The 24,222-nt window shown below is 36.8% G+C and overlaps 4 protein-coding genes across 5 annotated transcripts; 3 read left to right on the top strand and 1 right to left on the bottom strand.

Moving 5' to 3' along the window:
• Positions 1 to 1,847: 1,847 nt before the first annotated feature.
• LOC148929882 (uncharacterized) lies at positions 1,848 to 2,456 on the bottom strand. Its single transcript, XM_089068648.1, has one exon. The coding sequence runs from the start codon at positions 2,454 to 2,456 to the stop codon at positions 1,848 to 1,850; it is 609 nt and encodes a 202-aa protein (XP_088924774.1).
• Positions 2,457 to 8,832: 6,376 nt separating this feature from the next.
• SUVR4 (SET-domain containing protein lysine methyltransferase family protein) lies at positions 8,833 to 12,798 on the top strand. Its single transcript, XM_089067793.1, has 8 exons — positions 8,833 to 8,983; positions 9,615 to 9,815; positions 9,930 to 10,140; positions 10,234 to 10,787; positions 10,913 to 11,181; positions 11,721 to 11,787; positions 11,877 to 11,927; positions 12,251 to 12,798. Exons 2-8 carry the CDS (start codon positions 9,618 to 9,620, stop codon positions 12,347 to 12,349), a joined length of 1,449 nt encoding a protein of 482 aa, XP_088923919.1. The 5' UTR covers positions 8,833 to 8,983; positions 9,615 to 9,617; the 3' UTR covers positions 12,350 to 12,798.
• A 1,461-nt stretch (positions 12,799 to 14,259) lies between these two features.
• On the top strand, positions 14,260 to 17,766 carry LOC148929880 (protein PHOSPHATE STARVATION RESPONSE 1-like). 2 transcript variants are annotated; one of them, XM_089066833.1, is made up of 8 exons: positions 14,260 to 14,469; positions 15,464 to 16,052; positions 16,275 to 16,452; positions 16,545 to 16,621; positions 16,706 to 16,745; positions 16,923 to 16,980; positions 17,052 to 17,121; positions 17,209 to 17,766. In XM_089066833.1, the coding sequence occupies exons 2-8, from the start codon at positions 15,504 to 15,506 to the stop codon at positions 17,518 to 17,520; spliced, it is 1,284 nt and encodes a 427-aa protein (XP_088922959.1). In that variant the 5' UTR covers positions 14,260 to 14,469; positions 15,464 to 15,503; the 3' UTR covers positions 17,521 to 17,766. The 2 variants fall into 2 exon arrangements, with proteins under 2 accessions (XP_088922959.1, XP_088922958.1); XM_089066832.1 differs by having other exon boundaries at positions 14,263 to 14,469; positions 16,257 to 16,452; positions 17,209 to 17,719.
• A 3,575-nt stretch (positions 17,767 to 21,341) lies between these two features.
• Positions 21,342 to 24,158, top strand: LOC148929879 (protein IQ-DOMAIN 3-like). The gene is made up of 6 exons (XM_089067225.1): positions 21,342 to 21,531; positions 22,044 to 22,124; positions 22,213 to 22,521; positions 22,610 to 22,837; positions 23,048 to 23,167; positions 23,302 to 24,158. Exons 2-6 carry the CDS (start codon positions 22,050 to 22,052, stop codon positions 23,941 to 23,943), a joined length of 1,374 nt encoding a protein of 457 aa, XP_088923351.1. The 5' UTR covers positions 21,342 to 21,531; positions 22,044 to 22,049; the 3' UTR covers positions 23,944 to 24,158.
• The last annotated feature ends 64 nt before the right edge of the window (positions 24,159 to 24,222 follow it).

The following is a 24,222-nucleotide window of genomic DNA, read 5'->3' as shown; positions in this document are numbered from 1 at the left end:
TTCCTTAATCCGCCGAATAGGTCATGTTACAAAAATTTTTAAAATTTTCATTGTGTTTAATTGTGGCTAGAGGTAATTAAAGGGGACAAATTAGATAGTAGGTAGTATATGAATTAGAATCAAAGGTATAGCCCAAAACACTGTCCACTCAAAGAGAGAAAACATAATTGACGTTAGAAAACAGAAGTCACATAAACAGAAACATAGGCATATTAATAAGCATAAAATCCTACGAAAACGCACCAGAGTCATATTAAAAAACCTACATTACCCTACGAAAGCACACCAAAGTCATATTACAAAACATAGATAATCCTACGAAAGCACACCAAAGTCATATTACAAAATATAGATAATCCTACGAAAGCACACCAAAGTCATATTACACAACATAAATAATCCTACGAAAACACACCAAAGTCATATTACAAAACATAGATAATCCTACGAAAACACACTAAAGTCATATTACAAAACATAGATAATCCTACGAAAGCACACCAAAGTCATATTACAAAACATAGATAATCCTACGAAAACACACCAAAGTCATATTACAAAACATAGATAATCCTACGAAAACACACCAAAGTCATATTACAAAACATAGATAATCCTACGAGAACAGAACATAGACATGATCATCATTTTCGTGGTTCTCAAGCTCGAAATCAGTGGCATATGCCGACCCTCCTAGGCTGGCGGTGCGGTAGATGGACCCCGTCCGACCACCCAACCAAGACCTGCCGCCGTCCTCAACTTAGTGAAGGCTTCATTGGCTCTCCTTCCAGCATCGCGTCTAAGCTGATGACAGCGGCGGAAGATTCGATCAGCGACGGTAACATCATGATAGAGCTGTCTACGTCTCTTCCACACGGAGTGCATCTCGTGTATGTTAGTGTAGACGCCGACTAGCACAAGGATGCCGACGAACGCGGAGGCTACAATGGCGATGATCTGGCCAACGGTTAAGGTCTCCACAGGGTTGATATGATCCCGGAGACTCCAAAGCTCACTCCGATGGATGTCAATGCAACCCATGTTGCACACCAGATGATCTCCACGAAAACGAATGATCGAGTTGGCCCTCGGACAGCGACGAGGCAGAGTACGAGGAGAGCCGATACGAAAGCGGTGGTGTTGGCACGAGTGAAGTGATTGTATAGCTGGGGTTGAGTGGAAGCCATCACTGCCTGGTCGGCTCTGTGTGATGGCGTGTCCTCCTGCCACACGCCGTCGGGGGGTTGTTGGCCGCCTAGCACGCCGTCGCGGCTATTAGGCCCACTAAACCCTAAACCCATATTTTACCATCTGAGATTTCAATGCACAAAACAGGGAGCAATATATTACTACTATATATATATAGAGTTAATGGTACGAAAAAGTATACAATAATGCTAGCCATGAACCTTGAAAATATTATAAAATAGTACTAGTACATACTTTTATTATTAAGTATTCTGCCCAAATTAAATCCTATATGACAAATTTAAAGGTTTCAGCTCCTAGCCCTAAATTCAACAATTTCAATAAGTATTGATTGTCGTAGGCGAATGTATCATGACTAGAAAATAAAAAATAAAATGGGTAGCTAACTCATGGAATCAATAATAACATGAAATTAATTACTTAACTAACTAAGTGTTGAGGGTTGTACATTCCGCTACTACAACCTGATCATAATCTAACAGCCAAAGTTTGAAATGGATAGCTAATTTATGGAACTCAAACATGTGTAATGACAAATTTAAATGTATTGAGGGTTGAATATTAATTCAACAATTTCAATAAGTATTGGTCATGACTAAAGTATTCAGAAAATAAAAATAGTAATAAATGGGCGGGTCTCAAACAAAAGAGTTGTCACTTACCTCATCTCGTTTGGACCTAACAGCCCAATCGTACACAGTCTTGCCATCATCATCCTTCACAGATACAAGATCCGGAAGTTTGCCCACCAAAAACCTGAACGCTACCAACTGATCACGTTTGACGCACAATGTGAGTACAGTTTGGCCACGTTCCAGTCTCTCCATTCCCGGACCCAAGTCATCCGCAAGCAAAAGCCGGAGGGTCTCAACATGCCCGCTCGCAGCCGCGACATGAACCGGGTTCATGCCTTGATCGTCGACCCGCCAGCACATTTCCCGGGCTGCAGAAAACAGCCTTGCGACGACCTCGGCCCGCCCTTGCGTGGCCGCAATGTGAAGAGCCGACGACTTTTTGTCGTCGACATCCTGAGCTAGCACTGGGCTCATCCTCAACAACACATTCATGATGTCTACACGTTCCGCCATCGTTGCGATGTGAAGTAGGTTTCTTGATCGAGCATACGACACTTGATGAACAAGAAGCGGATCTTGTTGAGCAAGTGCCTCAAAGGTTGGGAGATCTCCCTTCGCTACAGCATCATAAAGTTGCTTTTCTACTGAGACATTTGCTTCGGACACCTCCATTTTTCACCTCACTTTTTTTCACAGACAAGATTGTGAGAAGAGAACTAATGGTATACGACTAGCATGGAGTATATATTGGGTAGAATAGAAGTCATGGCGTACGGAGGTGTCAGGTTTACCATAATCCATGAATGTGTAGACATCATGAATGTGTTGTTGAGGATGAGCCCAGTGCTAGCTCAGGACGTCGACGACAAAAAGTCGTCAGCTCTTAACATTGCGGCCGCGCAAGGGCGGGCCGAGGTCGTCGCAAGGCTGTTTTCTGCAGCCCGGAAAATGTGCTGGCGGGTCGACGATCAAGGCATGAACCCGGTTCATGTCGCGGCTGCGAGCGGGCATGTTGAGACCCTCCGGCTTTTGCTTGCGGATGACTTGGGTCCGGGAATGGAGAGACTGGAACGTGGCCAAACTGTGCTCACATTGTGCGTCAAACGTGATCAGTTGGTAGCGTTCTGGTTTTTGGTGGGCAAACTTCCGGATCTTGTATCCGTGAAGGATGATGATGGCAAGATTGTGTACGATTGGGCTGTTAGGTCCAAACGAGATGAGGTAAGTGACAACTCTTTTGTTTGAGACCCGCCCATTTATTACTATTTTTATTTTCTGAATACTTTAGTCATGACCAATACTTATTGAAATTGTTGAATTTAGGGCTAATAGCTTAATATTCAACCCTCGATACATTTAAATTTGTCATTACACATGTTTGAGTTCCATAAATTAGCTATCCATTTCAAACTTTGGTTGTTAGGTTATGATCAGGTTGTAGTAGCAGAATGTTCAACCCTCAACACTTAGTTAGTTAAGTAATTATTTTCATGTTATTATTGAGTTCCATGAGTTAGCTACCCATTTTATTTTTTGTTTTCTAGTCATGATACATTCGCCTACGACAACCAATACTTATTGAAATTGTTGAATTTAGGGCTAGGAGCTGAAACCTTTAAATTTGTCATATAGGATTTATTTTGAGCAGAATACTTAATAATAAAAGTATGTACTAGTACTATTTTATAATATTTTCAAGGTTCATGGCTAGCATTATTGTATACTTTTTCGTACCATTAACTCTATATATATAGTAGTAATATATTGCTCCCTGTTTTGTGCATTGAAATCTCAGATGGTAAAATATCTGCTGGAAGAAAGCACGGTAGCAGATATACATCGGAAAGAAACCATATTCAGGGAGATATCTGTTGGAAGAAAGCACGGCAGTAGATATACATCGGAAAGAAACCATATTCAGGGAGATAACCAGCATGACAATGGTAGTAGTGGGCCTGATAGCCGCGACGGCGTGCTAGGCGGCCAACAACCCCCCCGGCTGCGTATGGCAGGAGGACACGCCATCACACAAAGCCGGCCAGGCAGTGATGGCTTCCACTCAACCCCAGCTATACAAGCACTTCACTCGTGCCAACACCACCGCTTTCGTATCGGCTCTCCTCGTACTCAGCCTCGTCGCCGTCCGAGGGCCAACTCGATCATTCGTTTTCGTGGAGATCATATGGTGTGCAACATGGGTTGCATTGACATCCATCGGAGTGAGATTTGGAGTCTCCGGGATCATGATCAACCCCGTGGAGACCTTAACAGTTGGCCAGATCATCGCCATTGGCCTCCGCGTTCGTCGGCATCCTTGTGCTAGTCGGCGTCTACACTAACATACACGAGATGCACTCCGTGTGGAAGAGACGTAGACAGCTCTATCATGATGTTACCGTCGCTGATCGAATCTTCCGCCGCTGTCATCAGCTTAGACGCGATGATGGAAGGAGAGCCAATGAAGCCTTCACTAAGTTGAGGACGGCGGCAGGTCTTGGTTGGGTGGTCGGACGGGGTCCATCTACCACACCGCCAGCCTAGGAGGGCCGACATATGCCACTGATTTCGAGCTTGAGAACCACGAGAATGATGATCATGTCTATGTTCTCTTCTTGTAGGATTATCTATGTTTTGTAATATGACTTTGGTGTGTTTTCGTAGGATTATCTATGTTTTGTAATATGACTTTGGTGTGTTTTCGTAGGATTATCTATGTTTTGTAATATGACTTTGGTGTGTTTTCGTAGGATTATCTATGTTTTGTAATATGACTTTGGTGTGCTTTCGTAGGATTATCTATGTTTTGTAATATGACTTTGGTGTGCTTTCGTAGGATTATCTATGTTTTGTAATATGACTTTGGTGTGTTTTCGTAGGATTATCTATGTTGTGTAATATGACTTTGGTGTGCTTTCGTAGGATTATCTATATTTTGTAATATGACTTTGGTGTGCTTTCGTAGGATTATCTATGTTTTGTAATATGACTTTGGTGTGCTTTCGTAGGGTAATGTAGGTTTTTTAATATGACTCTGGTGCGTTTTCGTAGGATTTTATGCTTATTAATATGCCTATGTTTCTGTTTATGTGACTTCTGTTTTCTAACGTCAATTATGTTTTCTCTCTTTGAGTGGACAGTATTTTGGGCTATACCTTTGATTCTAATTCATATACTACCTACTATCTAATTTGTCCCCTTTAATTACCTCTACCCACAATTAAACACAGTGAAAATTTTAGAAATTTTTGTAACATGACCTATTCGGCGGATTAAGGAAACGAAACTCGTAGAGTTAGACACACGAAAAAAGATTTGTCACCAATATCAAAAGGTACAAGCAATGTGATGACTTTTGGCAATGAAAGACATACAAAAACCGACGATAGGACCGATCGACCCCGACTACATCTGGATACCCAACGGAACACACCTATCCAGATGTGATCACATTTACAAAACATTAAAATTAAAAGTTATAAAAGCTTTATCTTTTGTAGCCATGGTGTCATATATTCATTTACTCCATATTAATTCTACTGAAAAATGCTTCATAATTCTCTTTTCACAATCCAATTGTCATAAAGTATACTTAGTAGGAGTAGTTTTCAATTTTTCATGTAACGTCCAATTTTACTTTCCTTGTCTTCCTTTAATATTCACTCCCTCCGTCCCAATAAATATGAAACATTTGGATTTCAACACGAGATTTTATAGATTATTGTTTCATGAGTCAACGAAGAGAGAGTAAAATAAGATACATGAAATGAAAACTATAGATGAAGTAAATTAAGAAATAAATAATGATTTCCAATTGCATAATATTCAATCACTCAAAGAAAGTGACCACTAATGTCACTTCACTACAACAATTAGTCCTTTAGACGTCTAAAATTTGCAGCTAAATAATGTAACGACACAGTCAAAAAGCGTCCCTATAGGTAGCATGCCAAACAAAAATAAGGGAGCAACATTAAAATTCGTGAGGTTTGCAAATTCACTACTCTTTACTTTTTCTTATTTCTATTTTACTTTATCCATTTCAAATTAAAATTCTGGCTGTTTACAAATTTATCCATATTTTACAATCTAATTTATTTCTTATTCTATGTAAAAAATTACATAAACATCAACAGGATAAATGTAATGATATATCTAACTAAAAATCCTTGGTTTGGTTAAACAAATGATTAGATTATTTTGTATGACGTTATCAGAACAAAGGCCCAAATATAAGCCCATTACAAGTATAGTTTTATGGTATTCAATTTAAGGACACATTAAATAAGAATTTTTATATGGTGACTTAGGCAAAAACAAAATTATAACATAAATTCATGCATGTAAATTTGCTATTAGTTTGATTCCTATATATGGTTTGCGAGTATTAATTTAAATAGGATGTGAGAAATTATATTTAATGAATATTATTTGTGACATCTCGGTGATAGACTGATTTTATATTTACAAAACGTTTTAATATTTATTTTCTTTTCTTAAAGAATTTATAGTTGTTTACTAAACTTAAAAGAAAAGAAATAAAACAAGCTATACATAATTTAAAGGTAATCTTTTCTAATTTAAAAAAAACACGTAGTACACATAATTGTTGTGGAGTAATTCGAAAATATACTTTCCTAATATATATAAGATTCTGCATAGTATTTTTTGAAGGAAATTCTTAATTTCTAATGGAAAGTTTGTTTTTATCCCAATTTAAAAGTAATTATCCTTTTCTAATTTTTGTAAAAAACTCGTAGCCCACGTAATAAGTTCCGTTAGGTAATTTGGTCAATTTATGTATTTTGTGAAAATAAAAAAAAAAAAAGAAAAAAGGAGAAGTACACAATAACTGTCTAAAATAAAAAATCACGTGTTCCGATTTCATATTCTCAAAGCTATCCAATTTAATCCAAAAAAAACTAAAAGTACTATTTCAATTGAATTAATATCATATTCTCAAATCTCTCCTCCTAAATAAGAGATCCATTTCACCACACTGTTATCTTCCATATTTTGAAATATCTCATTATAAAATGAGAGAACCACTTATAATCTTAAATCGTAACTACAACTTACAAGGTACTATCTCAATTACCAAAAACATAGAGGAATTTTGTATCTCAATTATCTAATCCTACATCGTTACAAATCAGATCTCGCCTTGTGAAAGATCTTTCAATAGTTTTTGGCGATATAAGTGTGATAAACCGATATTTCGGTATATTTTCTCACCTCTAATCGTACTTTATTCCGCCAAAACGGATTCCGTCATGATCACTGTGGAAAAATCAAGGATGTTGACATAAAACTTTGTCAATATTTCTGAAGGTTTGAAGACTTAGAGCAATAGAATGATGCATGTGAAGCTTGATATGGGTATTATGTGCAGAAAAGAAAGGATAAGAAGAAAGAAAAAAAAAAATCTCCATATCTTTATTAGTGTTATTCACATGGATTGTTAGATTGCATATATCACTAAAAAAAAACTATGTTTTACCTAGCACAAAATTCCGAGCACCAATTTATGAGCCTAGTGGTCGAAAATTTAATTTAAACAATATATATCTAAATAAATAAATATTTTTCACCAATGTTTCCTAGCACAATAAAAGTGCTCGTACTATTTTGCTAGGATGACTTTAAAGTGCTCGAAAATTTCCTAGCACAATAAATGCGCTCGTAAATATTTCCTAGCACAATAAAAGTGCTCCGAAAAAATTCCGAGGAAGCATATGCCTAGCACCATTTGTGCTCGGAAAAGTGCTCGGAAAATGCTATATTTCCTAGCCCTTCGGGCTTGGGGTTTAGGGTTTAATGTTGTGAAAAAAGATTTCTCAATAAATGGATATGAAATGAATCATATGATAACTTATTTGCATATACTAATAATACGTAACTGGTTATTAAATGATTATAAATATCATATCTTTATCGATCGACATTGGCCATGTTGATGCCAACCTTGTAAATTTATCAAAAATTGACTATTAATAGCAATACATAATAAAATGTTTAGTGTTATGTACACGACTTTTACACTGCCTTCAATTTGAAGTCTTACCATAATTTAAGACTATGGCTAGAGGCTAATTGCATTTTAGATATTGAAAGAATCCATGGTGTATTTTCAATATCGGCATGTGGCTACATTAATGATATGAGAAGCAAATTATATTTAAATTTATGTGCTATAAATAACTAGCTATTAGTTATACACATTAATATGAGTACATACCAAAAAAATCAAAATTAGTAATTTCATCGTAATAATATACTACTCCCTCCGTCCCATGTTACTTGCACTGTTGCTTTTCAGCTCGCCACAGACTCCTTACACTATTTATAGTTTAAATTAGAATTAATACATTTAATTAATATATTAGATTAAGTTAAGAGCTTTTTTTTATTAAGTGATATCTCATTACACTTAAAATTCTAATTTAATTATACTAAAAAATCAATTCCAAATTTATGACCTAAAATAAAAAGTGCGAGTAATATGAGACGGAGGGAGTATAATGGAGTACTATAGAATACATGAACTATTTTATTGACAATGATAGTGGCTAAAAAATTCCATCAACATCATTACAAATATGAGTAATAATTTTACTATACCAATGATTATATAGTTGTGCATAATAATAATTTAAATAAATTCCAATAAATTTGATTTAAAAATATCAATAAAATGATAAAAAAAAAATATACCACTATTAAAGATAAATTATAAGTATATATTATAATTATTGTTTTTTTTTGCATGCTATTTTTTTTAATAAAGGATATTAAGTTGGATATTGTGTATATAAACAAAACGAAAAATGAATTGCATTTGATTGCATGAGGTTGTGATTGGGGATATAGCATATTAGAGTATTCCCTAACCCTCAACCAATGAACGAGGTCCACGTCATCCTGCAGAAACACCTGGCCAATCAAATCGCAGATGCATATCAGTCGTGATGCACACCGAATCACTCCCCACGTCCAATAGAATTTAGCAATTGCAGTCTCCTTCTCCAATGCATTGCCGCCGCCACTCTCTCCCTCTCTGTTACAAACAATGGAGCGATTATTTTATTCATGATTTTGATTGAGAAAACGCTGTTTTGCCTTTGTTTTTTTGCGAGTGTGGAAACAAAATAAAAGTTTACCTTTTCCGGTAATGCTTCCAGCGCCGAATTTTGCCATTTAAGGTAAAATCCAGCGCCATAATGTGCTTGATTGATAGTTTAGCCCTTATTTAATGCCGTGTTTTCATCATCGTTGCAATGTTTTGCGGTTTTCTCGATAAATGATCGACGTAATTCTCCACATTGAGGTCTGGATCAAAAGGTTTAGTGAAAGTAGACTTATCGATTTGCTTTAATTTTCGTTAGTTTGGGGAATTTCTGGAATTTGAGACGATCGTGCTGTGTGCACGTGTTCAACCAATGCATTTGTTTGAGGATTGAGATTTCGTGGTGTGCGCACTGCCTAACCATGCAATTTGATGTGTGTTTCGATTGATGCTCTGTTTCGGTGTTAATCCGTGTGAAATCAACGGGAATTTGGTTAAATTGTTTGTTAATTTCCCCAATTGTTGCCGTTCATTGCTGAAATTCTTGCCGTATGCACTGTTCAACCATGCAATATGCTTGTGTTTTGGGTGGTGCTCTGTTCAGTTGTTAATCTTTGTGAAATCGAAGGGAATTTGGTTAATTTGTTTGTTATTTCGCATAATTGTTGTTGTTCATTTCTGAAAATGTGAGTTTTAATGTCTATGTTATTGTAATTTCAAGTTTAAAGTGGAGTGAATAATTTTGTTGCAATGTGCTAAACCATTAGGGCATGGGAGAAACAATGGCTGCTACACGGGAGAAGATTGGTAAAGCCTTCCAAGCAATGAAGAAGTTAGGAATAGGTGAAGAAAAAGTGAAACCAGTCCTCAAACGGCTTCTGAAGTTGTATGGAAAGAGATGGGAGCTTATCGAGGAGGATAACTACAGGACGCTGGCTGATGCGATCTTTGAATGCGAAGATGATGAGGTTTTGAATGACTTGTATTGCTGTCATCACCTTACATTTTTCATGTTGCAGTGCAACTTTGATGAATCTGATTTTTTTGGTTGTGTTTTCTGGTTCTTGTGCTCTGTTTGGCAGAATGGTGAGAGAAAAGAGGAACGCCCGTTTAAGAAACAGAATAGGGGAAATGGTGAGGATAAGATGCTGTCTAAACAGAAGGGCAAGAGCATTGTTTGTAAAGAGGAGCCCGATCTTGATTTAGGTGATAATGGAAATCAGGTAGTGCCACGGGAAGGGAAGCCTGTTGATCACTCCCCAAAAGGAGCTTATTCTTCAAATATGTGCTCAGGTATCTCTAGTTTTTCTTTTTGTCTTTTGCTTTGTCGCTGTTTTAGAATTCTATTTCCTATAAATCATGGTTGTTTCTCTAATTCTCTTACAGGAACAGTTAATACTTCGTGTAATGAGGCAACTGTTGCAGTTAAAAGCGAGGAAAAGATGGTATTCAGCACTGTTGAGGACATAACAAGAGGCACTGAGAAAGTGAAGATTTCCCTTGTTGATGAAATTGGGAATGAGAAACTGCCTCATTTTGTCTATTTCAATGAAAATGTGACTTATGAAGCTGCACATGTGCATATATCTTTAGCTCGTATTGCAGATGAGGACTGCTGTTCAGATTGTAAAGGAAACTGTCTGTCGTCCCATTTACCTTGTGCGTGTGCTGGATCGACTGGAGGTGAATACGCATACACCACAGAGGGCTTGCTGACTGAACACTTTTTGAATAAATGCATCCCTATGGAATCAAGGGATAAAAAGCATGCTGTCTACTGTAATGACTGCCCTTTAGAGAGGGCTAAGAATTCGGACTTGCCTGGGAAGTGCAAAGGTCACGTCTTGAAGAAGTTCATTAAAGAGTGTTGGAAGAAATGCGGATGTGATATGAATTGTGGGAACAGAGTTGTTCAGAGAGGTATAACAAGGAAACTGCAGGTTAGTGTGTTTGGAGAAGACTTTTTGCCCCATTTTGAGTGTTGATTTTCTTTCTGTAGTTGGAATTCTTAATAAGAAGTGGTTAGCTGTTTATAAGAGTGATTATTGTATATTTTGAGCTTTAGGTCTTTGTCACAAGTAAAGGAAAAGGCTGGGGTGTAAGAGCACTCGAAGAGCTGCCACAGGGGGCATTTGTTTGTGAATATGTTGGAGAGATTTTGACCAACATGGAGCTGTACGAGAGGAACACTCAAAGCGCTGCTGATAATAAAAAACATGTATATCCTGTGCTACTTGATGCAGATTGGTCTACGGAAGAGAATCTGAAGGATGAAGAGGCTCTATGCTTGGATGCAACAAACTGTGGAAATGTTGCTAGGTTTATCAATCACCGGTTAGCCTACCTTTCCTCTAATTGTATGATTAAGTAACATGTAGATTCATGTAGCAAAACTGATCCATTCTACATCACCATGGATGAAGCACTGATGGTAAATCATGACCTGAGATTTTTTCCATTTTTGCTGGTGTCTTCTTAATGATGAACATATTGATAAATGTAAATTGATATAGAAAGGTCACATTGTCCCAGATTGACATAGTTATCAACACTATGAATATCTATGTTACAGTATATCTATCACTTAATGGCAAGTAAAAATGCATAGCCTTCAAGTTAGAACATCTTTACTGACATATAACACATCTTCAGATAACACATACTCACATACATCCATAGTAGGATTATAGTACATACCTTGATATCCTCAGACCTTGCTTGGATAATAGTGTACATATAGAAAGTCTTATTGTTGTGTGTTATTGAACTAACTAAATTCTCAATTTATAACCACTAGAAGATAGAGAGTATCCCATGTTAGTATGTTTTTCGGATCCTCCATCTTTTAAGCATGTTTATTTCTTTATTTGTAGGTGCGGAGATGCAAACTTGACCGACATTCCAGTCCAGGTGGAAACTCCTGACCGCCATTATTATCACGTAAGGAGATGAATTACTCTACTTTCAGAACTAAATTTCATACTGGTAAAATAGTCTAAAAGATCTTCCTCTTTTTCTACTTTGTTCAGATTGCATTTTTCACCAAACGCAAAGTGGATGCTTTTGAAGAGCTTACTTGGGTGAGTAATAAACGTAGTTTTCTTGTCACGTTTAGTTTTTGTAACTTGTTTTGTTTTATTCTACTGGAGTATTTGGATGATTGATTTGAAAATCTAGAGTTGCATGCATTTGTAAATTTGAATCCATAATTCTCTTTCACTCGTTCACAAACCAATAGTCATGTTTTGGTTCCACACGAAAGTGTGGAATAACACTGGGAGTCAACCATTTACCTTCGATCTTGGTTTGAAGATTCCCTAGCTTATACGCTTATTTATCAAAGTTTCGACTCGACCATTTATTCTATCCACTGTTGATGCTTGGCTTGCATGATAATATGCAGGATTATGGGATTGATTTTTCAGACAAAGGCCATCCTATCAAGGCTTTCCGGTGTCGCTGTGGAAGTGATTTCTGCAGAGATAAAAGGCGACGAAGATAGAACTTCATTTTCTACACATTCAAGAATGGCTGTGCTTATAATAATCCTTCTTCAGTTTTAACTCATTTTGGATAACTTTTTGAAGAATTTGGATTGTAAGGCCATGCGCAAGCTAACATGATCCATAGAATCAGCATGAGAGTCACATTTGATTTGGCACATTTTGAATATAATTTGAAAATTTAGAAAATAATTACACTCACTTCATCTCTTTCAAAGTGACTCCCTCCCAAAACTTAAAGACTATTCTTGAAGTCGAATGCAAATGGATTGGACGAATAGAGAAGGCCACCCGATCAAGTGGCTCGGGGAACCCCAAGACACCTGACCGGGTGATGCATTCTGGCTGGCGGGAGGAAGCACAATAAGCGGCAAACTACCTTCTAGAGAGAAGCTCACTGCGGGTAGAGGAGGCTGCCCATTCGGGTGAGACGTTCCGAAGCTCAGAAACTTCTATCAGACCGGGTGAAATATAGCCTAATGTCCATCCGGCCATAATGGGATCATTATTAAGTGCATTTGTTGCCTTTTATTTTTAACACTTTTCTCTTCGTAGATATTTTCTGGAAAATTTCATTCTGATGGTTGGACATATGAGAACAAAATTTTGCAATCATTCATGGATAATTGAAGAAAATTCACTACAAATAAAGTAACAAAACTAAAGATAGAGTTAAGTTACCTTTATCTTGTCTTTGTTGAGATAGGTGCAACATAGAATTCTTGTCCATTTGATTTGAATTGTGTATATTTTTTGACATACTAATATTTTGAGTAATTAATTCACAATAAGTTAGTATCACAATATGTAGTACTACTACGTACTTAGTAGTACTTGATTTTTCATTATTCCACGCGGGGCCCAGAATTGCTACAGCACCCACAGTTCCCACATAAGTTAGCTCCACTAATGATGTTTTATTAATCACTAATCACTGATTAAACAATAATTACCTAACAAGCTCCCAGATTCTCACTTTCCAGCCGTAGATTTAGAAGTCAACAGCAAACAAGTCACCGCAAATCAACGGCCTAGATCACGACAAGATTTACACCACGCAATCAACCATTGATATTCACGCGAACAATTAATTGGGGTATTTGATTCGCCAAATTTGTATAGATTTTATAATTTATCTGTAAATTATCATAGATTTACTCTTATTTTACAATAATCAAGTAACGATATCCTTTTTTAGGATTGAAATGGCGCCCTATCACTAAATATAATTTTATTTATAATTTTTTCCTTTCTCTTTTTTTTCCCCTTTCCATCTCATGTTTCTTACCGTAAGGACTTGTTTGATAAAAAAGATGAGATATGAGAAGATATGTAAAACAAGATAAGAAATATGGGCTTCATATCAAGATATCCAAGATATGATATTTTTGCGTAGTTGTTTGATTGAAAAGAAATAATCTAAATTTGTATAGTATATTATATAACATGGCTTAACTTGATAAATTGGTGGGTTACATAAATAAGATTAAAGTTATAATTTTGATAAGATTGGGTAGGGCCTTTGTTTTATATTGGGCTTTGAGTTAAGCTTAACTAAGATATCAAACAATTAGAAATGTCCATATATAATTATCTATCTTGGTATTATTAACTTATCAAACACGCTCTAAAAGTATGAGTAACGAGTTAAAATTTTGATTGATGTAAAATGAAAACATATTAAATTAATAATGTACTTATGATAATTTTATATGAAGATTTGAAAAGGATATGCAAAATCAGAATAAACCAATAATTCGATAATTTCACACGTAGATTTTAAAATTGATATGCCGAATCAAAATTTCAAAATAATATAGAGATAACTTATCTAATTTAAACTCAAGAAATCGAAAATTAGCTAAATAACCCTATTCCAAATGGGTATGATAAACTCCTATATCTATAATAAAAACAAATTTATTCAACACAATCATTAGACTCGTACATCTTTGCTTCAATTGGAAAGTCATCAAGTCGATTACAACATCGGCAAGTTCTAACGTTGGATTATCGCTGCAAAATTTATTGATTTGTAATCCAATTCTTCTCTTATTTATTGACGATTCATTTAGTCAGCCGCCACAGCAGCCGATATTCCATCGGATTCTCCCTAAAGGTTCGTTTTTTTTCTCATTTTCCTTGAATTCAACCCCCTTTTTTCAACCCACGTTTAATTCCGTAGCTTCTTGTAATCTTTATCGCCTCTTTGCACGGTTTGATTGCATATGTTGCTGCTGATTTTGTTGAATTGAATTGGGTCGTCGATAATTGTGAGAAATTTGCCCCTTTTTGTGTTGCCCCTTTTTGCTATTGAATGTGAATTTCTTTTTAGTTGTGTTTAAACAATCCCCCTTTTCCAGTTTGCCCAAAAGATGGAATCTTTGTTGCTGTATGGGGAAAAGTGGCTAGATTTCTCAATCAATTTGTTGGATTTGTTGTGTGAATTGGTCCTGCTATGAAAGTTTCCCTAATTGGTGTGATGAAATTGATGGTTTTAGGTCTACTTGTGGATTTCAGAAGCTTTTTAGTTGGTTGATTTTGGTGGTTTACTGATGATAAAAAGACATGAGGATAGTCAGTTGTTACATGTGATTTTCATGGTTAAGGTTTGGCATGTTTCAATTGAGGTGGGATTTTGTTGGCTTTCATTTTAGTGCGATTTTTATCGACTTAGGGTTCTAAATAGCTTACCTGAGTTCTTGAAGTTCTTATCTGACACGGGTGTTGCTAGTTTTAAGCATTGGAAGTGTTTGTAGATTGATTGCATACGTTCACTTTAATGCCATTTTATCGACTTCTTTAGCTCGACATCGCGTCTAGAACTCTAAATAGCTTACCCGAGTTCTTGAAGTTCTTATTTGACACAAGTGTTGCTAGTTTTAAGCAGTGAAAGTGTTTGTAGATTGATTACATAGAGCCTCTCCCCTTATTATGTCCACTAACGAGTTCTATCTAAATGTTAGTACATAGTACTTTTTTCGCAACATATCTCACTTCGAGGAACATATTCTTTTTTTAATTGAGGGTCAATGAATGAAGTATAATGGAAGTGATGATTGTAGTTTCTTTTGGCATTTTGTTATATTATTGACAAGTTTTGATTTTTTTAGGTTTCTTTCGGTTCTTACCTGTTTATGGAGAAAATTGAGCATGGCCCCTGCATCATTTAAGAAGACATATGGTGAAACACAGTCAGCGAACATGGACGTTTCTGGAACTATGGTCAAATCTTTGCACGTTCTTCCTTCTCCTATAGAAGAAAATTTCCCCCAATTTCCAAATCCGCCTCAAGTTTTTTCTTCTGATTCTGGATGCCCTACTAGAATCCATTACTCCCCCAACACAAGTGGATCGATATGTTCGACAATGTATTCGTTGTCGCCAAAAGGTGGAGATTCTTTTATGCAAAATCAGCATCCTTACTCGGTTATGCAGTCCACAGAGTTAGGAGGCTATGCCATGGAGAACCATGATGTTTCCTGGAATGAGATCGAGAGCTTTCTCGACGCTCCCTTGAAAATGGCGGACCAGGTTGGCCGAATCGAGACATCTAGAGATCCTATGGTAGCAGAAGACCATTCTAAGAAAACTAATTGGCACGAATGGGCCGAGCAGTTGATTACAGTTGATGATGAGACACTCGATCCAAACTGGAGCGATCTTCTTGTTCAGGGAAATATTCCCGAATCCGAGACGAAGGTTAGTTTCTCTATACCATTTTTCGTCTATTTTCACCATTTATTAGTTTTTCTCTATTGACCCTAACTCGGCATTAATGAATTCAAATTGGTTACTGCACAACGGCATTATGTTTGTTTATGTTATGTGGCTTGTGCCATGTGTCATGGTCTCGATTCTTGTTAATATTTCAAAATAATAATTTACTTTAAAAATGACCTCCAGCTGCCGGATCTGCCACAGAATGCATCTTCACATCAACTACAAATTCAGCAGCTGCAGCATAATCCCGTGCCATGTTCAAATGACTTTCCAGCAGTAGGCTCTCCAACTCCGCCCTCAAATAAAGCACGGATGCGCTGGACTCCGGAGCTTCATGAGGCTTTTGTTGATGCAGTGAATAAGCTCGGTGGTTGCGACAGTGAGCATCTGTTTTTTTTTTAACAAACTTTCAGTTTATGATATGAGAATTGATGTATACAGGTTTAGTTCCTAAGAAATATTGAATTTCAGGAGCTACGCCGAAGGGTGTTTTGAAGATCATGAATGTCGAAGGCCTGACTATATATAATGTGAAAAGCCACTTACAGGTATGAGAAGACGATCTTTTCTTCGAGATTCTGGTTTTTCTGATGCTAGGAAATTCTTATATTTACTATGCTTTCGAATTTCAGAAATACAGATCTGCAAGATATAAGCCGGAATCACCAGAAGGTACATACCGATGCATTCTTATATTGCTCGTTATTTTCACTTCCGTTCCATTTGTTTTGTTTTCACTTGATACTTACTAAAATAAAGACATCGGTGTTGGATAAAATCGTGATTATCTGATTGCAATGGCATATTTTTCGCGAGGATAATCGATTGTGTTATGCTTTTCATTGGCAGGAAATCCAGAAAAGAAGTTAAAGACTGCAAACGATATGACATCCCTCGACTTGAAAGCGTCTCTCTCTCTCTCACTCTCTCTACTTTTGCAATTACAGGCCAATTTCTCATATTTAACTTTGATGGCAGAACTGTGGGCATAACCGAAGCTCTCCGACTGCAGATGGAAGTTCAGAAGCAGCTACACGATCAACTTGAGGCACGTTAATCGGTGTCTGATTTAGCTTATTTTTGTAATCTTTGGGTGAAAACATAGTACCATAATGTCGAATTCATATTCTTTCAGATTCAGAGAACTCTGCAGATACGAATCGAAGAGCAAGGGAAGCGTCTCCAAGAGATGTTCGAGCAGCAAAGAAAGCTGGAGGAAGTAAAAGGGAAAAACCCGTCCTTGAAGACAGATGCACCTCAAACCCCAGTGAAACAAACGCAGCCTTGCATCGGCAACGACAAGCCAGAATCATCAGCCCCCGTGAAAGAAGTGGCGGCCGATGAGGATCAAAGTAAGGAGATGCCATCTGACAACGACCGTGCATCCTCGGGACGAGCCATGGCTAGTGAAACGGGAGCGGTCGGATCGTCGCCTCATGAATCATGACGGATGGTGTTTTGAAAGATGGTGTTGATTGGGGATATTCTTGATTCTGATGCCAACTAGAAACAGAATCTAATTTTTTCACTCGTATTTGTAGATATTTATTTTGACTGCAGTTTGAATGACAGTTTCCTTCATAAAGTGACAGTGTTGTCTTGAAAAATTTGATGTGTTTTGGAATATAGTTTCATGAATTATTGTAGCTTGTACAGAAAATACTGAAAGAGGCATCAGTACTAGCCTTTCTAATTTGTACTCTTTCAACTGGTGGCAAAGTCGATGGAGTGACGATTTCATGACTAAAAATGTACTAGCAATTTATAAGTGCAAAGGAGTCGTCCCCACTTTACACACTGGTGTATATAGGGGTCTAATCAGGGGTGGACACAGAAAAGTTTGCGAAGCTTGTATTTTCTAAATTTTGAGTTTGATATTTAAAATGGACAATTTTGAACTTCGTTTCGTAATTGAACCATTTACAATGCGTATCCAATGTATTAAAATTTACAACGCGTATTTAAAATTTTGCGGGGCTTTGATATTTACAACGCGTATCCAATGTATATAGGGGTCTAATCAGGGGCAGACATAGAAAAGTTTGCGTAATTGAACCATTTACAATGCTTGATTGGGCCTCACGTCATTTTCACTCCGTCTCTCTTATTTTATTAATTTTGTATTAAAATTTGCCTTGTCCAATATAAAGATTTTAGTAATGGAAGGAGTGAGATAAACTCACTAATTTTTTTAGTTTCTTCTGACAAAAAAATGTATTGATCACTAGTTTGAGCGTAAATGTGCAAGTTTTTTCAACTAAAAGATAATGTTAAGAATGCAAACGTGTGTGCTCGAAACTAAAGTCTCATAATGGAAGTAGTGCTTTAACTTTTGGTACAAACTTTTGAGCTACAAAGTTGATTTTTCAATTATTCGAAAAGCCAATGAAATTATAGTACTCCCTATGACATGGCCCACGCCAAGACTCAACCTCATTTTTATCATCACGATGAAACACAACTTAGTTGATAAAACTTTGAAGTTTGTATCACGATGGAAAGCCCCTTAGCTTAAACAATAGAAATATTTTTTTTTTTCACCTTTTTATATGTTTCCATTCATAGATAATTTTATTACGGCAATACGCAAATTCATGATAATATTATCATCAAATATTAGTATGATATAGAAGTAATATTTTTCCAACTAGGTAAGCTCAATCACTAACTAGGCCATTCCAAAAATTATAGTGTCATTAAAATGATGCTCTACCCTTATTGTACTAGTACATATAGACATGTGCCCACGGTTCATAAACCGGCGGTTCTGGTTTCGGGAAATGTGGAATCGGAACCAAACCGTGAGGCTATTTCACGATTCCGGTTTCGGTTCGAAAATCGGCGGTTCCCGTTCCGGTTCCGGTTCCGGTTTGGAACCGCCGATTTTCGGTGATTTTTTACGGTTTTTCACAGTTCCGAACTACCGGTTTCTGGCGGTTTTTCGCGGTTCTGGCTCGGTTTCACGGTTTTTCGACGATTTTTCACGGTTTTTGTTCGTAAAATTTGAAACCGGAACCGGCCCACGGTTCTAAATATGACGGTTCCGGTTCAAGAAAAAAGTCACGGTTCCAGTTCGGAACCGGAAGTTAAGGTTCCGCGGTTAACCGTCGGAACCGAAAACCTTGGGCATCTCTAGTCACGTAACAAGTAATCTTAATTCCAAAAAGTGAAAAATAGAGATCTAGTTTATAATAAACTTTCTAATGCTACCACATCTATTATTGTACTATTAAAAAGTGAGCAAATTAAACAAGTCAAAACGTAATGTTTCCAACTTGAGAGTTTGTGCCTCCTAGGAAACGGTCCACCTCTCCTACCAAAGTCATAATTCAAAATAATTAAACCTACAAATCCCAATAACTACAAGCCACATAGTATATGGTTTAGTGTCTCCACCCTTATTAGGAATAAAATGATCTTTCATGTATTTTTAATTGAAAAGTAAAAAGATAAATCTTTTTTGATGTATAAATTATTCATTGTTTGAATGGTATCAAGAGCAATGTTATAGATTTATTTCAGCACACGCAATAACATTACCCCTAAGCCACATAAAATTCAATGAAGTCACCTGAACAAAGAGATTAATTTACAATATATTTTGGTCAATTATTAATTATTCAATAAATAATGCACATACGTGTGTCAAAGTAAAACATCACATTAACATCAAAGTTTGAATTTTTATATGGTGATGGTGATGAGGACTCTGAGAATAACCCAAAATTCAAATTTACTTTTCCCTTTGTGGAAAAATGTAAGTTGGAATATCAATAGTGACAAATTATTAGTTATTCCCTCTAGAAATAAATTATATGTGTTATTTTTTCCTCAGTAAGTAAATAAATAGATATGTATGTGCATGTGTGTTTTGTTTTGATTAGTATAAAAGGTAGGGTAATTTTCATTTTACATCTTATCTTTTGTGCTAGTGGTTTCTTCAAAAAGAGTTATTTTTTCAAAAAAATGATGATACTTTTAGACAAATAATGGGAAAAACTGACAGGAATTATGACAAAATTGCATATTATAGATGTGGACAAGATTGTGCTGACATTATAATTTATAATTGCCTTATTACAATTCAAGAATAGTCTTTCTTACATATTTTTTCCAAACTAAAGATTCCTATTATTAATTTTTTATGTACAAGTTCAATAAAAAAATATTTATGTACATTGTCACTGACTCAGTCAAATGCTTTTCCCCATATGTCACATGCTATGTTTGTATAGTATAAGAATTTATGTATATTAACCAAAAAATAGTTAGTATGCCATATAGTACTACACTATTTATTATAAAGGCTCAGTATATTTTTTTCAGCATGTTGTGATTTAATGAGATTTTTTCTTCGGCAAATATTTATAAGATACCAAATTAATTAAAATTTAAGAAATATGACTATTGATTTTATAATCACACTATGATTTGTCTCATATGTTCTAACCATATATACCTATTGCTACAATCACGTGTTTTAATTTCAAACGATCACTTGATTTGGTTATCCAACATTTATCCTCATTGGAAAAAAATTAACTTTGTTCCATATTTTAATGATCTCAAGTAATTTTATTCACAAATTGTTAATATCTTTCCAAATCCACCTAAAGGTAAAATAAATAATCTTTATTTCATTTCAAACATTTCATTTTAAGTAATTATTTACCAAATCTCTCAAATTTAATCCGCTGCCTCTTAATAATACGTGGTTTGTGTTAAAATGACAACATCTCTCAAAGTGACACCGTGACACCACATATACAACAATATTACTACACAGCAATATTATAAACGCTACACAACAATCTATAGATTGGTGTATAACATGTTGGATATTGCTGGCCGAGAAAAATTGTTGTATACAGTGTGTTGCATATTGCTGGCCGTGTTTTTTACCTTTTTTTTTTGCCACATGACAGCTTATTATTCGTCCACGTATAATGTTTGACTAGGAATAATGGTATATAGTTATTTTAAGAGATGGTGACACCCTAACACTCCCATACGAGACCAACCAAAAGAATATTAGTATTGACATTTGTTAAAAATTCTTGGATAATCAAGAATAACTCTAGATTACATAATTTTTCTAACTTACTTTTAAATTTCAGAATATTAGTATTACCAGAATTTGAAGGGCCCCGCAAACATCCCAGCTGGCCCACTTGCTATTGGCTCCCGCACCCAGATGTGAAGTTACGAAACTACCCTTTTCCGTTATCATTCAACAGCATTTCCTTAAAACGTTTCATCACTTCCAAAATTAACAGAATAAGATTTCATTCTCTCTCTCTTTCCGCTTAAATATGACAGTGCTCAAGCCACCTTGGTGACAGATTCACCGCTTGATTTGTCGATTAATCAGTAGCAGAAGACGAAGAAGAAGAGATCACATGTTTGCCTAATCACGATTTGCCTTTTTAATTTCAAAACAGCAGATTTTTCTGTAACGGTTTGTCAAATTTTTAACTCCTATTTTCAGTTTTCGTCATGTTTCTGCCATTTTCTACAATTGAAACAAGCAAAGAGAAAAAGAAATTGAAAAAAATGGAGCCTAAATCCGATAATTTCGACTAAATTAGGTAGTAGTTTTGAACCGAGGGTTTAATTGAACTTGAGCATAATTCGCATTTTGTTTTAAATTTTAAATTTTTTTTACAGCTTTGATTTTCTGGCAAATAGCTTGGTTGAATGTTAATGAAATACCTCTTGATTTGATTTGATTTTTATTTCCCTTTGAAATGTTATGAGGAGTTTTTGGTGGGAAAGTTTGAACTTTTTCTAAAACCCTTTATTAAATGGCTGCTTTGAAAGTGTGGGACTCAATTGTTAACACAGATCTGTTCATTATCTGAAATTTGTCATATTTGTTTTAGACAAGTTGCATTTATTTGACAAAGCCATGGAAATTTTCTGGAATTTTTGCTTAAATATCTGTAAAATTGGTTAATTTGTTTCATTCAGTGAAAAATGGGAAGAAGAATGGGATGGCTTCATACAATGAAGAAAGTAATGAGCTGTGGATCAGGGCAGAGTAGCAGAAAGGTACCAATTTTCTTTCGTAATTTTTCAAAATTTCACATTTTTTGGGGGTTTATGGAGATTGGATGTTTTTTCTTGTTTGTGTGATTAGAGGAACCGAAAATCGGGAGATTTGGGGAAAGAGGTGCTGTATTTGGATTCATTCAATGCAGAAAATGCAGTAGTCCTTCCTGCTTCTCGATCTCCGGTGGAGGAGGCGAAGCTGGTGGAAGCCGAGAATGAACAGAGTAGGCATGCCTATTCTGTCGCGATTGCAACCGCTGCAGCTGCTGAGGCCGCTGTTGCTGCTGCTCATGCTGCTGCAGAGGTTGTCCGGCTCACAGCTGCAGCTCATGGCTCGGGTAAAACCAGGGAAGAAATAGCTGCTGTCAGGATTCAAGCAGCCCTTCGCGGCCATTTGGTATATACATGATTTTTCAAGATTCTTGATTCGTACGAGCTTATTACCATTCTTGGATGATTTGTGAGAATCCTTTGTTTGGTTTCAGGAAAGGAGAGCGTTGAAGCCTTTGAGAGGTCACGCGAGGCTGAAGTCACTGATGGAAGGCCAATCAGTGAAGCGCCAAGCAACGAGTGCTTTGAAACATATGCAAATGCTGGGCCGTATGCAGTCTGAGGTTCGAGCAGGGAGAAGCAGAAAGTCTGATGAGAAGTTGTCGATTCAAAAACAGATCCAGCAGAAACACAAAAGGGAGGTTGAGAAGTTGAATGCATCTGTAAGTTAACCGTTTCTTATGATCCATGATGCTGTTTTTGGTGGTTTCTTGTTAATCATTTCGTCACGTGCAAAGCTCTATTACGTATACGTTATCAGATTGGGGGAATTCGGAGACTGCTGTTGTGTGGATACATATAGTGTTCTCCTGAAGACACTCATGCTTTTAACATTTTTTTAGAAGCTTTTGACTGATGAATTTGTGGTATAGATTGGAGAGGATTGGGATGATAGTATGCAGTCGAAAGAGCAGATCGAAGCAAATCTGCACCACCGGTACGAAGCTGCTATAAGAAGGGAGCGCGCCCTGGCTTATGCATTTACGCATCAGGTAATACTCTCGATTTTTTTTGTATTTTTTTCTATTTTGGGTCGACTTTACATGACTGTAAAGTCGACCCAAAGTAGAAAAAACCCGACTTTTTTCAATGCAATTAGGAAGAATCACAAAGTTTTTGGTAGCAGCAAACATGGAGGGCCTCATCAAACAGTGCAAACCAAACATTCATGGATCCAAGTAACCCTCACTGGGGTTGGAGTTGGTTAGAGCGATGGATGGCTACTCGTCCACACGAAAACGGGAACGCAGCGAGCAAAGAACAGAACAGTGACCATAACTCCGTGAAAAGCAGCATAAGCCATTCAGTATCCGTCTCTGGAGACCCGAAGATGCAGTCTCCAGCTGCCCAGAAACAAAGCCGGCCTCCCAGCCGGCAGTCGCCTTCGACTCCCAAGTCGAAAATCACACCACATTCAAAGTTCAGGCCTGCGAGCCCAAGGGGGACTAATGGCACGGATGATGACTCTAAGAGCATTAGAAGTGCCCGGTCGGATAGATGTCGGAGGCACAGCATTGCTGGCTCGTCCGTGAGGGATGATGATAGCATCACGAGCTCACAGGCTGCACTTCGTGGCTACATGGCTTCGACAGAGTCGACAAGAGCTAAGTCGCGGGTGGCCAGCCCGGTTAGCAGGACGCCTGAGAAGGGAGCAGTCGGTTCTGCAAAGAAACGGCTGTCGTTCTCAGATTCCCCTGCCGGCCCTAGGAGGCATTCGGGCCCACCGAGGGTCAATATTAGTCCTATGAAGGACATCACTACATACTGATAGTGGAGAGCTTTGGGAACGACACGAGTTTTAATAAAATGTCAGACATGTTGTATTTAAGAGTGGATATGTGAGGGACATTGAGATGGAGGATCATGAACATATTTTGTTGGCAAATAGGGAGTAGTGTGAGGGACAATGATATTTGTTTTCCAATTAAAATATGTAATTTGCTAAGTTAATTTACTTTTTTTTGCCAAAATGCTTGCTATTTATATTGATTTCTTTGTAAAATAATAGGGTGGAGTATTCATTTAATTCAATTTGTATTGTACTTAA

This window comes from Salvia hispanica, chromosome 3, assembly GCF_029641045.1.
Source record: "Salvia hispanica isolate PSC_SH4W2 chromosome 3, Shi_PSC_v1, whole genome shotgun sequence".
NCBI classification, from domain to species: Eukaryota; Viridiplantae; Streptophyta; class Magnoliopsida; order Lamiales; family Lamiaceae; genus Salvia; species Salvia hispanica.
Note: the sequence above shows the minus strand (reverse complement) of the source record. Positions and strands in the feature narration are given on the sequence as shown.